This window comes from Ruditapes philippinarum, unplaced genomic scaffold (assembly GCF_026571515.1).
Source record: "Ruditapes philippinarum isolate M1 unplaced genomic scaffold, ASM2657151v2 ctg3301_1_1_1_1, whole genome shotgun sequence".
In the NCBI taxonomy this organism is placed as follows: Eukaryota; Metazoa; Mollusca; class Bivalvia; order Venerida; family Veneridae; genus Ruditapes; species Ruditapes philippinarum.
The window spans coordinates 86374-102502 of NW_026852851.1; the positions used below are offsets into that span (position 1 = coordinate 86374).

General features: G+C 33.1%; 1 protein-coding gene across 1 annotated transcript; it reads right to left on the reverse strand.

Annotated features, from left to right (window-relative positions):
- Positions 1-11838: 11838 nt before the first annotated feature.
- LOC132726134 (uncharacterized) lies at positions 11839-13126 on the reverse strand. Its single transcript, XM_060711409.1, has one exon. The coding sequence runs from the start codon at positions 13074-13076 to the stop codon at positions 12207-12209; it is 870 nt and encodes a 289-aa protein (XP_060567392.1). The 5' UTR covers positions 13077-13126; the 3' UTR covers positions 11839-12206.
- Positions 13127-16129: the final 3003 nt, after the last annotated feature.

A 16129-nucleotide genomic window follows, 5' to 3' on the forward strand; every position in this document is an offset into this window, starting at 1 on the left:
ATTTCTGTTTTCATGAAATTTATAAAATGCAGCTTTTATGATCTTTATCAGTCACGGAAAGTAGCGAAATATGCCGAATTTCCACAAAACTTTGATAGAGAAATATAGAATAGTACCGTGAATTCATTACGATGACATAATAAGCCCAAAGGTCTGTAGTTGATGTGCAAATTGCCGCGTTTCACCGGATAAAATGACTCCTTGATTGACATTTTTATATATAAATACCCTAAATTGGATACGCTTGTTATTGGCGAAAAAAGCGAATGATGAAATATTGAATTAGAAGCGTGCATAAATATGTTCAAACTAAAGCAAACTACAATTGTAACTACAAATTATAATATAATATTGAGTACAATTTAGATACACTTTTCGAAAATAAATTAAGGTTGTCGTTATGATTATTGCCAACTGAAGTTACTATCAAAACGTACCTTCTATTAATAAACTTTTCCCGCTAGCTTGCAATGATTTGTTAAAATTTGTAATATCTGAGACACAAAAGTCAATGATTTACAGTCATACTAATAAAATGGCGACAGAACAAAAATTGATAATGAAAAATGTTGAGTATTAAATATTACTAAATATAAAAACAGTAAAACGGAATCCAAAAAGAATTCCAAAAACGACAAAACTGAAAATGTTGCAGGCTCGGTTTGATTGAGCGTACTCGAAAGTACAAGTTACCGTCCAAGTCCCCAAGCACCGGCTCAAGTAGAATTTATAAGTACTGCCTAATATATGAAAAGGCTGGTCGATTTGATTTTTTATACAATGACCATAACGTAATTTCCGAAGTTTATTTTATATTTTATCTAAATATTTATGTGGGTCACAGAGATAAATGACTATTCGTGGTGGGGGGGGGGGTTAAAATAAAAAACAAATTGATAAAATGTAAAATAAAGAAAACAAGCAATTATCATAGTATTGCAAGCAATCCATAAGTCCCCTACCGGTAAGAGCCCAAACAACATTCTGAAGGGCCATTGGCCATTCACTTAGGTTCCTATTTTAAGTAAATTTGTTGAAAAATTTCTTTAAAAGTGATCACAGGAAACAGTTTTTATGTACAGACAGACGGACTGAAGGACACTCTAAAGTTATTTTTTAAACATCCCTGTTATCAAAATATAACATTTTTAAAATCCTATCATGATTGAAGAAGTAAAAATTACCAATTTCTCAAAAAAAAAGTCTTAGTTCAAAAGGGGCATAATTCTGGAAATAGTCTTGCTAGAGTATTGAACACTCACAAATGTTGAGTGATAATAAGAAACATTTATATGAAGTTTGAAGTAGATACATTCAGAAAAAGAAGTTATTAAAAAAACAATTTTTTTTTTCATGAAAATTTTAAGTTCAAGGGAGGTAATTCTGATAATTTTTGTGCTAGAGTTGTAAACCTTGTCACATATGATGTGGTTGATGACAAGCAATTTATATTTAAAGTTTGAAGAAAATACCTTAAGAAATAAGGAACTTATAGTAAGTAAGTAAGTAAGTAAGTAAGTAAGTAAGTAAGTATATTGGGAGCTGTGTATTGTATATTACTTACTTACTTACTTACTTACTTATATTTAAAGTTTGAAGAAAATACCTTAAGAAATAAGGAACTTATAGTGAAAAAACTTAAAAACTAGAATCAGAAATCTTGAAATTCAGCCATTTGTTGCCATAGCAACCAGAATTTTCAACATAGGAAGATAAGAAAAGAATGTGCATAATTTCTATACTGCCATCTACCCATATGTCAAGTTTCATAAACATATTTTCAGTACTTTTTGTGTTATCACTGGATCCAGGTTATGTGTAAAATTTGCCATATTTTCAGTCTATTTGTTGCCATAGCAACCAGAATTTTCAACATAGGAAGGAAAGAAAAAGACGTGCATAATCTCCATACTGCCATCTATCCATATATCAAGTTTCATAAAAATATTTTCAGTACTTTTTGCGTTATCACGGGATCCAGGTTATGTGTAAAATTTGCCATATTTTCAGTCTATTTGTTGCCATAGCAACCAGTATTTTTAACATAGGAAGAAAAGAAAAAGACGTGCATAATCTCCATACTGCCATCTATCCATATATCAAGTTTCATTAAAATATTTTCAGTACTTTTTGCGTTATCGCGGGATCCAGTTTTGTGGACGGACGGACTGACGGACAGACGGACGGACTGACGGACAGACAGACAGACGGACGGAGGGTAAACCTAAAGTCCCCTCCGGTAAACCGGTAGGGGACTAATAAGAATCCTTAAAGAAAGAATAATGTCGTGTACATTATGAGAAAACATGGTCGTGGTCCTAGTTAGTGGCGAACCAACCGTCCCTGAGTTGACAGGCAGACTCATTAAGCCATTGGACATACTCTGAATCACTTGGCAGCATGTTTGCTAGGCTAGGCTGTAATTCATAACATCTCTATCAAACTGCGTCCCTTGTTCTTTCTTTATGACATCATCCACATTCACGTGCAGTTAAAAACTAACAAATAATGCCAATTACCTTACATATTCTGAACAATATTTATAGAGATTCTCCCTCGTTAATCCCGTCTGATTGCTCTCTTGAATATTCCTATATTACAATAAAACTCGGATTTTTCAGCGGGACCACGAACGTTTTTCTCGTTTGTCAATGAAATATCAAATATCTAGGGACTTGTTAATAATGACATGCGTTATTCCAGCAATTACACTTAATTTCCTATCTTAAATTATGCTTTAATCGTATTTCAAACGAAAGAAATAAGAGCGTTTCTGCAATTTTCGGAAGCGTTCGTTTGTTTCAATGCGTTTTAGAAATTGCAATACCGCCACGTGTTTCCGTACATATAGGATTTTCATTAAAGTATTATACACGTGAAACAAGACGTTTCTAGAGATGACTTCTACAGTATACTTTCATTATTTGAAAAGAAGAAGAAAAAACAAGAAAAATCCAATCATGTTATATATTGCTCCAGTTTTCTAAATTCAGACACATTTTGACAGCTTTTAAATCACTCAATTGATTTTACTTCAGTACAACAATTTAAGATGGGGTTAAAGTTTGCAATGAGAAACAAAAGTGTAACGTACGGATACGTCTGGTTTTTATGTAGAAAAGATAACTTGCCACTTTTATATGAATAATTGTAGTTTGTTTTCTATTTAAGGGGTTTAAGGCTTATATCTAATGAAGTTTGTTTTATAAAAGTTAAAAACGGTAAAATTGTGTTATGTCCATAATCTTATCCGATTCTCAGGAAAATTGTAGCTGTCATATACGTCCCCGAGGCCCCTCCCCCACCTAGTACCTGCTGTAGCAGAACTGAACATTTAAACATGAAATGGATACGTTTTTAATTTAGAGATATCATCAAATATATTCATTCGTCGGTTACCTAAAACTAACAGTGGAAAAATCTGATTAAACAAAACTGTTAAGCAACCTTTGGAAAAAACGTTAAATTTCCAATTTACTTTTTATTTAGGACGGAATCTACATCTTATAATATTGTATAGATTTACTCTCAGGAATGATTTCCTCGTTTGCATTTAAAGTAAATGCATGTACCTGCTTCTTTCATTTATTTCAAAGTAAGGTTAGTCAATGTTATTGTATTGAAAAGAGTTTAAATGTAATCAAAATCTGGAAAAGAAACGAAAAAGATATACACCATGATAGTACTTTAAAAACGCACCGGAAACTTTAAATAAGCACATGTGTAGTAAAGTCAGTCATTGGATGTAAATAAATTATAGCATTATGAATATTTTTACTTTTCTTAAAACCTTAGTACATTGTTCGCAAGGTTGTTTTCTTGAAATAATTTGGTCCATTTTTTTTTTTTTATTCGGTATTTCCTCTTCTTCTGGAATGGCATGCTATTCAATTTTCATTGAAACATCCTGTATTGGTGTCTTTATGGAACAAATAATTGCTTTCGAAATATCTTGTTTATTGAAAATGGATAAGGTTAAATTAAAGTAAATATATCAGGTTTTAATTGGTTTTTGTATATATTATATTAGTAATACTTGTAAAATGATCTTAGATTTCTAGGAAAACTACGTTTATAAATTATAATGGAGTAAGAACTTAGATAAATGATAAAGTAAAATGATATCTAAAATGCATTTTTCACTAGTAAATCGGTAAATTTCGACCTACGTCGGATAATATCGTATTTTATCCAATGCCATTCTCCAACTTCCCTCGACAATTCTGTTACTATTTTAAGTACACATATGTCGCGTGAGAGGGCGTGTTTCCACTTTGACGTCACTATTTGAAAGAAAAAAAGATATTGTTTGAGTGGGTAATCTTTTTACGTTACATCGTTAGTTTTATATGGATTTGCATACAATAGCTCATGTTAATACCCCCTACCTTAATTACAAAAGCCAATATATATATATATATGCAATTTCTTACAAATTCATTAATAACATATTTTCATAAAAAAATGTCCCATCTTAATCTCATCTGATTGCACTAATCAACATTTTTATCTGGCAATAAATCACAGGTTTTCTTTGGGATTATGAACTCTCTTCTCGTATTTGATATGATCATGCAGAGACTTGTAAATCATGACATTGTTAATTCCAGCAATTAAGAGTAATTCCCGACGAAGTGTCAAGTTACCATCACACTTTACCGGAAGTTCATACAATGAATTCTTTATCATTTTTTTGCTCAAGATTCTGTCAGTTTTATACCCTTTATATAAAAGAATAAAATGATCCGTCTTCTTATTTATTTGAAATTATAAATAAACATTATTTTCACAATTTAAAACAAATGATTGATTCTGTCTTCTTATAAACAGGCAACTGATAAACAAAATAAAAAGCAAAGCCTTTTAAATTACATTGGAAAATAATAGCTGCTGTTAGTTTAATAAAGCTTGCTATGAGAAGTCCCTTAAAAACAAAGACATTAAATTTATTGTGATTGTCAATACAGAGCCGTCTTGCGTGCGTGTTTTGCCTTGTGCCCTGACCTGTTTTTGTTTGGTGTCCTCCTGGGCTATTTCCCGGTACTCCTGTGTTGCTGGGTCTTTTGGGGTTGCGTCCTTCTTTGTTAATCTTGTTTATTTATACTTTTAACATCATGGTTTTGTTTAAATAAAATTCTTTTATTGCAGGAACCTTTCATTTTGTTATTCAAGAATCTTGTCCATTAGCATAGCATTACCTGATAGCCGACCATACGTCTCGAGTCCGATACTCATACTTAATTTCAACTGACCCTTGACTTTCCGACACATCAAAAAATTTCCACGTTTGTCTTTACATTGTATCAATAACTCCACGTCGGTCGTTACTATATATCAATAACTCCACGTCGGTCGTTACTGTGTATCAATAACTCCACGTCGGTCGTTACTGTGTATCAATAACTCCACGTCGGTCGTTTTCGTGTATCAATAACTCCACGTCGGTCGTTACTGTGTATCAATAACTCCACGTCGGTCGTTACTGTGTATCAATAACTCAAAGTCGGTCGTTACTGTGTATCAATAACTCCACGTCGGTCGTTACTGTGTATCAATAACTCCACGTCGGTCGTTACTGTGTATCAATAACTCCACGTCGGTCGTGCCCGTGTATCAATAACTCCACGTCGATCGTTACTGTGTATCAATAACTCCACGTCGGTCGTTTCTGTGTATCAACAACTTCACGTCGGTCGTTACTGTGTATCAATTACTCCACGTCGGTCGTTACTGTGTATCAATAACTCCACGTCGGTCGTTATTGTGTATCAATAACTCCACGTCGGTCGTTTCTGTGTATCAATAACTCCAAGTCGATCGTTACTGTGTATCAATAACTCCACGTCGGTCGTTTCTGTGTATCAATAACTTCACGTCGGTCGTTACTGTGTTTTAATAACTCCACGTTGGTCATAACTGTGTATCAATATTTTCACCCTCGGTTGATACTGTGTATTCATAAACTTAGTCAAGTGTGAATCAATAATTAACCGAAATCTAAAATTTTTCATATTCGACAACCGACATAACCAAGTGTACTATAGTCCTAACTAGTGTCGATATATGTATATTCATTCTTTGTTCCCCCCGAAGATTGGCAATAAACATACTTACAAAGCATGTCGATAGTGAAAGGTTTTCTCTTGAGCCCCACTATTGGCAATTTGAGAACCTAGAGACTTAATTATATCTTTCAGAAAATATAGCAATATCTTGGAGCAATGAGCATCGTTCCTTAATTATTATCTCTATCAAGTACTTAAATAATTTGACTCATTTGACCCAGATTACGATTTTTTGTCGATAAAATTTTATTAACTAGAGGGACTGCATTCGGCAAACCTCGGCGGCTATCAATGATTATGAATAAAAATAAGAGTAATAGGGAAGGTACGTAGACTCTTAAACGGAACCTTTTTGCCAGATTGAATCACAAAGATTAATCGAAGACACTTGATGTAAATGGTCCATCAAATATCTTCAAATTAATATCATTCCTTAGAATCATTTTATCACTTAATATTTCCTGTAGGAGACAGTTGTGGAGTAATCTGTAGCTATTTTATATTGATTTTCACCATTAGAGACTAGATTATCGCTACAAGATCAAATTACATGTCCACAGTAAAACATATTAATAATTCTTGTTTAAAAAAACAAGCTCAGAATGAATAGTTAAAACCCCTTGTAGAAATGAGTTCTATAAAAAAAATATTGTGACCGTTTCATTAATAATCTTCTTTCTTTTGTTTTAATTGATATAAATATAAAAAAAAAACATCTTTTGACTTCACTCAAAGTAGATATGTTGTTTTTTAACTTCTACACAATATAGGTGGTTACCATATGAATATGAAGTATTACTAAAAACAAACTGGCAGTTTTTTTAAGAACAAACCAATTTCACATGACCTGTATTTCAATTAATAATTTATTCATTCTTTGATTCAAATTAGACATATTGGGTAAGAATTTCATAGATATCAATAAATTTCTGTGCTAAATATATTTTACACAAGGATGAGCATAGTATAACTTAACTTTAAAGGCTGTGAAATAAGACCGTTTTATTAATACAAGATAAAACTAATTTAAATACGGAAGATTAAAGTGTAAAAAACCCTTTTCAAAGAATCTTATTTGTAATTGTATCATAGTTTGGAGACCTTTCTGTTGAAAATGTGTCAGGGTTAAATCGTATACATATACATGCACAGTGCGTTAACTGGAGTGCGGGTATTAGTTACCCGCACTCCAGAGCATGCCCATTGATTGGCTCATTTTTGCTGGGGTTTACATATTGTGACGGCAGAGAAAGGGAAAGCCAATCGCAACTTCTCGGCCCTTTCCGTCAGTCTTCGGATAAGGACCTCGAACACAATAGTATGAATACACAGAACGGATGCGGTATTTAGGTCTAACCTACGCTAAGAAACTAAACATGTAAACAAATAGTAATTTAATGCTTGGAGTTGTTGACAAATTTATTTCCAATTTATGTAGTAAAAGTCCACCTAAAATAAGTGAATTCATAGGTACAAAAGCAAACAATACATTATTTATATATTTATTATTATGGTTGTAGAAACCGAAAGTACAAAAACCCAACCTGTTGACATTTAGTCGGATTTGTTTAAAATTGAACATCAGTGGGCATATTTAAATTACAAATTGTTGTCAGACATATTTTCAAGCAAAAGAGTACCGGAACAGACATTAGATGTCAAATATATACATTCGTTTTACATTATCTCTGTTTCTGTTTACATCTGAAACCACGTGGTAGAACTACTTTCAATCCGTATTGTTTCCGAGGTTATTATAGATAATAGCCGAGGCAGTTCCGAATGAGGGAAAGCGACAGAAATATCATAGTCAGATGTTCGTTCATTGGTTCATTTTTGCCGGGGTTTCATATTGTTACAACAGGGAACGTGTTTTTATGTTTGACTATGATACAAAAGAGAAAGAACACCAAAACACTCGGTAATCTGATTAATACTCGGGGGCTACGCCCCCTCGTACAAATCAGATAACCTCGTGTTTCGGTGCTCTTTCTATTACTATCAGTACCACGGGTAACACCTTCTTGATGTATGCATTCTGCAGTTGTATAATCTGGTTATACAGTTCGTTGTTAATTTTCTGTAGAAAGAACATGTTTTTACATAATGCATTCTTAAAGGCACTTTATGCCTAAGAAACGAATTATTTTTACTTCTTAAGAAGAAGCAAATATGAAGTTCATAATGTTAAAGGGACTTCACTGAGGTTTAAAAGCCTAAAAACACAACATTTGTTATTCGTACATTCTTACATAAATAAGCTTGGGCACTTTAAATAGGAATATATGCTAAGATAGTTAAGAAATATACTTTGAAATAAATTGAAAATAGTATTTTTATGCTTTTTCTTGCCCTATTTGAGTGAAAAGCGTTTACACGCTTTTCATTTTGGGTCATCTATTTACAATTTAAATATTTATTCTGGAACAACGAAGTGCGTGGATGATCTGAAATTTTGCACAAAGATATTTTCAGTCCCATCATGTCAAAACACCTCGATGGATTCCCTTTAAAATATGGGTTTTAGAGAATGTAATATGTTTATTACCTGATGAAATTAGCGATAGGTGCCAATTTATTTGTCATGTTAGTAGTCATATAAGTAGTAACATGTAAACAAAGTAGTTTTTTGACTTCCATACAAAACACCAAATCAATGTAACTGCACTAATTGCCAAAGAAAAACAGAAGAAAAAGATGTTTCGGGTCATTTGACAAAGGGTTACCTATGGTAACTATAAATGTACACAAAAATATTTTTTAGAAATAAAAATAAAACATTTCTAGGGCAGATTGGGCCTTAAAGTTATATAATCTTGTAGTGTAGTTTATTTTTTCTTTGTAGAATGTCTGAAAGCTTGTGTAATTGTGGTACGTATACGAAATCAAAAACGTTTTAAGAAGACAACAATAAAAAACGTCTAGTTTCCATTGAGGCTTGTGAAAACAAAATTGATGTGTGTATATACATATTGTAATAAACAAAATCTTAACCTTGAAGTAGAAAAATGTTGCAGGTTCGATTCGATTGAGCCTGTTCATAGTGGTATTGTTTAATACAACCTACCGTCAACATAGCATCGGCTCGGCAGAACAACGTTAAGGACGTGGATTGAGACTGTTACAGATATATATGGCAGTCGTGATAAAGCATGGTAGGGTCTTAAAGCATAACGACTCTATCAAGGTAATATAATTATGACGTCTTTTCATATCTCAGGCGCACCTTTCGTGCTTTATTTCAGACACGAGCGGGTATCTGAACAGAACCATCGACCTTCCGTAGACTGACTGGATAGCTTACCGAAAATGAAGGAATACAATGTCCCTTGAAGGATAAGTAGCCGAACCTACAATTGGTTTCAATTCAGTTACCTCAGTAACTCGGAAAAAAATATAAAAAAGTGTTATTTGGGTTTTTGTTCTTCTTCTTCTTGTTGTTGTTGATTTTATTGTTCTTTTTTTTTGTAATTCGTGAAAAAAATACATTTTCACTCACTAAATTTTCGTACAACATGACAAAATTCAATGAAGTTTATCATATTTCGTGAAAATATGTTTTATATCGTCTTTTTTGCAGATGATAGTTCTATGTCAGTAACAAGCGAGAATTCTAGATTTATAGAAATGCCTCTAAATATTGATCTTAAAACTCTTACTGAATGGGCAAACCAATGGCTTTTAACCTTTAATCCTAATAAGACAAAAGTATTATTTTGTTCTCTTATTAGAAATGAAAGACCTTTTTTTTACTTTAACAAATTTTAACTTTATTACACTCAACACCACAGGCATTTGGGGTTAACCTTCAGTGATGATGGAACTTGGCATGAACATATTAATAATACTAAATCGGCGTCCAACATATTAGGTTTTATGAGTTTATTTAAGTTCAAATTAAATAGATCAACATTAAATCAAATTTATATTCCCTACAAGGGGCCTTGTAACACCGCACTTTGGGGTCGGACCCCAAAGTGCGTTTGATCCCAAAGTGCGGTGTTACAAGGCCTTTATTAGAACACGCTAGTGTTATTTGGGACAGTTGTACCTTATATGAAAACAGGAAAAAAATGAAATAAATGCATCACGAAGCTGCTCGCTTAGTAACTGGTTTGACTCGCTAAGAGTCAATAGAAAGACTTCTGCACGAAATAGGTTGGATCTATTTAGCAGATGGCCGTTTAATGCAAAAATTATCAATAATGTATAAAGCTAAAACAGGGGAGTTTCAAAGTTATCTTGACACTTTGTATCAGAAAGTAGCCAATATAACCTTAATAATAACGATAATTGCGTGACAATAGCGCGACGAACAGAAATATTTTCTAGATCATTTATACCCTCAGCAATTTCGGCATGGAATAGTCTTGATAATGATATGCATGACTCGCCTTCTTCAAATGTGTCCAAAACTAAACTTAAGGATAAATTCAAACCCACACTTGTCTATAAATATTATTTAATTGGAGAAAGATAATCATCTGCTTACCATGTACGTTTAAGAAATATGTGAAGTAATTTGAATGATGATCCGTATAGAAATCAATTAGCAAACTCCCCTGTTTGTGAGTTTTGCTATATGGAGCAGAATGCTGAACATTTCTTTTTTAATTGTAATTATTATTATGGCGTTCAAAGACTCCAACTTTTCGCTTCCAGTCGCCCTACTCATCCATTAAGTACAGTACAAGTACTTTCTTTTATGGAAAAGAAAATTTATCAGATGAGGAAACTCTTTTTTTATTTCACGATGTTCAAAAATATATTAAAAAACACACATAGATTTAAATAACAACAAATAAGTACATGTAAAGTTAATAATCGTTGTTCCAATTTCATTTCTTCTAATTTCCCTTTGTAAATGACATGTATGTTTTGACAGCCATACAAACCATCACATACTGCAAGTGCAGGGAAATGATTTTTTTAGCAAATGCTTTTAAATTTAATATCGCATTCTTTTTGCTCCATTTTTTATTTTGTCTAAATATTTGTAATTGCTCATTCGTATAGTGTTTAAACATGTTTTCGTTTCTATATCTTATAATGCTTAAGGAATGACAGCTACTAATGTTGCCAGAACGTGTTGTTAAACCATTTTGCCCTTTGTCAAAAATGTTGTTATGTGAAAATAATGTTCTTAAATTGTATTCAAAGAGCAATAGAGTATTGTGAAATTAAGAAAATATATTCCATATTTCACTCAAACGAAAAAAAAATTTTTTTTAAAGCAGCATGCCTCCAGATGAGCGACAATATTTCAATAAATTCAAACTTGAGAAAAAAGATTTTAGGAAAAGTAGAAAGAAACAACATTCAAGTAAAAATGTACATGGTATATACGCAATTAATTTTTATTGTGTGTAATTATATTTCTAATGCGTTAGTAACGTAGTAAAGGCATTTTTTTTTTACATATTTTGACCTCTTTTTATAGTTGTATCATAGTTTGGGGACCTTTCTGTTGAAAATGTGTCCGAGTTAAATCGTAAACATATACATGCACAGTGCGGTAACTGGAGTGCAGGTATTAGTCACTCGCACTCCAGAGCATGCCCATTGATTGGCTCATTTTTGCTGGGGTTTACTTATTGTGACGGCAGAGAAATGGAAAGCGTAAGAAATATCATATTCAGATGCTCTTTCATTGGTTACTTTTTCTTGGGTTTTTTCTAGTGACAACAAGAAACGTGTTTTTATGTTTGACTATGATACAAAAGAGAAAGAACACCAAAACACTCCGCAATCTAATCAATACTCGGGGGGGCTACGCCCCCTCGTACAAATTAGATAACCTCGTGTTTCGATGCTCTTTCTATTACTTACCATGGGATGTAAATGCTATTGATAATATGTAAATTGCTTCCTTTTGGTCACTTTAAAATGTTACACTTTAAATTACATTTTCAAATTTTTCATGAAAATAAGCATTAATCTGGAGGCGTGCTGCTTTAAATTTTTATACGGAAAAATTACACAACAGAGGTATGTTTTAAATCAGAAAACCGGAAGTAATGTATCAAGTTGATCGAAATATGATTAAGAGAAATGAATAATGTGTTATACGTGAATGTTTCAAGTCACAATACCGTCAATATAACATTCGTTTACATAGATAACGAAATAACTGGCTGCTTTCTAGGTACAGTAACAAAGCGGATGTATCCCATTGTCGTTCAAGCATTCCGTGTCATCAAAAAGATAGTCATACATTTTTAACATCATTACACATTTTGTGTCCATCTGTGGGTACTGTGGTTGATTTTTTGTCCACAGTGGGTTGTTCTTCAGCGATGAAAAATCGTCTTGCCATACAAAATCATCCCTAGTGTCGTCGTATCTAGCGTTCACCCACAATGCAACCATGTTACTACTGTTTGCATATGTAGCAACGGCCTTCCATGTAGCATGGTCTGTGACTGAGAGAAAGTGTCCTCCGTTCGCTTTACAGTTAGTTTTTGCGACGTCCCAACTGAATACTTCAGGCAAAATGTTGATATATTTGTTAATATTTGAAAAATACTGGTATCCGGCACAATGTTGTGTTGTCGCTGGCGTTGTCGTTGTTGTTGACGTCATTGTTTTAGATGTTGACGTCATCGTTGTAGGTGTTGTTGTTGTTGTTGTTGTTGATGTTGTAGATGTAGTTGGGGTTGTTATTGCGTTTTCTTTTTTATTGTAAAAATATTTCGTTCCAGGTTTTGGCTTTGAGTACTTCAGGACGTCTGAGCTGTGCGATGGAAATCTGACGCTGTGAAGCTGGCATAATGGCGGCGTTTTCATGTAAAAAACTGAAGCACAATCCGTCCTTTTATCACATTCGCTGACACACTTTATCTTACTGGAAGAGTTTAATGTTCCTACAACAAAGTCGTCAGATATCTTATTATCATATGCAGGTTCGCTTGCCCAGGCTGAAGACTGCACCGAACCGTTACATATGAAAACATCACTGAATATTACCAAAACAAAGAAAAGTAATTCTTGCATGGTGTTGCACATCATCATGTTAGAGACCTGATAATAAAATCTTTCAAAATGTCCGCCTTTTATACTTGCGTATGTTTTAATATGGCTATCCAATATTTGATTTTTTAAACAGGACAGGATATTAAAAATTGCTATCCAAACGACATAGTATGGTCACTTAGCTAAAAGTGTATGCTGATTGGTTAGATAAATGAAAGTATATTCGCGAATGAGATTGAAAGGACTTTTGAACAATAAGATAATAATCACGTGTTTATTCAAATGAGTATACAGATATTTTTACTTTAAAGTGAGATTTTGCTCACCCAAGGGTATAACAAGAGTATACATGTATATATGTAAAAGTTAAAATAAATTTATATTTCATCACAATTTCTTTGATTTTATAATTTACTTCGATGAAAAATAACCCACGTGGCGTAAGGAAATTTCAGTATATTATCGATAGGCATTTATTTACCTGTAACGGTCATTTTTTTTATTTATTTTTTTTTTAAAGTGGGTAGTCTTTTTATATATTTTAGACAGGTTAATATTTTATCCTTAACATTTTCCAATGTCAACCAGCCACCATTATAAGTCAATTTTTAAAATATGTAAACGATTCAGCCCATAAAATGAACATTATGTCACTTTAATGTAAACCTTTTTAACCTTACCAAAGAAAAAGAGTGAATTCCGTTACACTCATTAAAGTGACTCTACCGCGGTTTTTAAACATGAATTATTTGTCAGATTTTTGTGTACCATTTGATGAAGGTTTGGCCCAATAAATTGTGTGCAAATTATTGAATAATCATTTTATTGTGCAAAATTTCCTAAAAATGTAAAGCGTTGCAACGCTTTTCACTCAAACCATAAAAAACATTTAAATTTGAGCCGTGTCACGACAAAACCAACATAATGGGCTTGCGACAAGCATGGATCCAGACCAGCCTGCGCATCCGCGCAATCTGATCAGCATCCATGCTGTTCGCTATCAGTTTCTCTACTTGTAATAGGGTTGGTAAGCGAACAGCATGGATCCTGATCAGACTGCGCGGATGCGCAGGCTGGTCTGGATCCATGCTGGTCGCAAACCCACTATGTTGGTTTTGTCATGGCGCGGCTCATTTAATTCTGAGTATAGATCTCAGTTATCGTGGCAGAGTTTTTCGTTGTAAGTGTTTCACTTGATATTTGTAACATTTTCAAATTGTATGGGTTTTAGGCTTTTGGACCGCAGCGGAGTTCCTTTAATATTATAAAATCACTGAACCGCAAAGAATGCTCTTTTATGATTAACGTGTAGCTCAAATGGAGAATCTCTACTATGATAAGTTACAGATGTCTTACAAAGAAATTGCCAAATTTACCCATTTCTGCAAATAAAAGAATATAATCAAAAATAAATAAATAAATAAATAATCACCTGTTCTGCATTTAAATGATGTAATCTTTTTTCTTTAGATAAAATTAAAATCAACTGAAAATCAACTACAGTGCAGTCTTGAATTAGATTTTATCACACACCCGTGCCGATTTTGCAACTCCGTAAATATGGTATTGCACGGGCGTGCATATATTTTGCCAGAGGCTCGCATAATATAAATTTATTCAACTCGTGCAATAAATTCAGTATTGAACTTAGATCTACACACATTCAATATCCTCTATTTATGCGATCCTCTGGCGAGCATAGTATTATTTCATTAAACGAGTTCAATAATTTCAGTAATGAACTTACACGAATTTAATATTCTATTTATCACATACCCAAAATAAAGACAGTTTAAAGTGAAATAAGTGTCATTTTTCCTTGACGCGCCTATAGTATAACGCTAGCATTTAGCGCGTCTTTACACTATGTTTGTAAAAGATTAATGACGTCACGTCAAAAATATGCACGGCCCTGCAATACCATATTTACGGAGTCGCAAAATCGGCAAGGGTATGTGATAAATACAGGATATTGAATGAGTATATAAAATAAACCGGGATCTTCAATACAATATTGTTTTTATGGACGCAAAGCAAAAGACGAGCAAACTGATCTTCCGCTTTGAGCGGAAAGTTCGTTTAAAGTGTATAAAGCTATATATCTTCTGTTTGTGGGTCGGAAAAAAACATAATTATATGTTTATATTGTGATTGAAATAAAAATACAATACTAGCGCCTAGAATGAAAGAAATTGGTCAGATTTTTTTAAATGGAGTTGCTAGATTTTGTTGAGGATGTGTTCATTGAATGCCGCCCTTCCTTTTTAATCTTTGTTTTCATTTATAACTTCCCGTTTTGTAATAATTAATTGATATATAGAAGCAGCGATATTCTATGGCGTTGTTTCCCTTTTAGTTTATAATGGCTAAATTTCTGCTGATGTATTTAAGTTGTTTATTAAGCGCCATATTCCCTTCTTTCCAGTTTTCATTTTAACTGGTCTATTTTGCAAAATTATCTTATACCTATATAGATCATCAGAGTTTTAAAATATTACCAAAAATATTTTTAGAAAAGTATTAGAGTTTGCATCAGTACTATATCTATATTTATATAGTTTTCGAGAGCGACTTAGCCAGCAATGGTCTCGGGAAAAAACATGGATCTATACCGGCGTTGTAAAATTAGTTTATTTTTGTTTGATTTGTCAACACTGCCTTAAATTAAAATAAGCTGATGAATTTAATTAAAAGTTGACCAATAGACTACTTCTGCAAATAATTAAAAGTTGTGTATATTTACCCATGTACTCAGCAATTTTATACCAATAAGTTAAAATTGCTTTTAGTTTCCGCATACCCGTTACACGTAGAGGTCGCCTTGTCAATTTACAGAGCCTGTGAATAAACATTCTTAGTTACCATAAAATGTGCCGGCAGCCAATCCCTATTATTACCTGATACCTTATATAAATGTTTTTACTGTTTTCTGATATTCCTAAAACGTCCACGTACGCGAACTGTTGACCGGTCAATAGTGTCGACTGTTTCCCTCGCGTGCTCTGACGTCATAGTGGATCCCCCCTTGTAGCGTCATAAACCAGGTGTGATGTGACATAGTTAAAAGATTTTTAAAATTTGCAAAGTTTATT

Excerpts from the sequence above, each read along its gene's own strand:
- LOC132726134 (XM_060711409.1), bottom strand. The coding sequence starts at position 13,076 with ATGATGATGTGCAACACCATGCAAGAATTACTTTTCTTTGTTTTGGTA.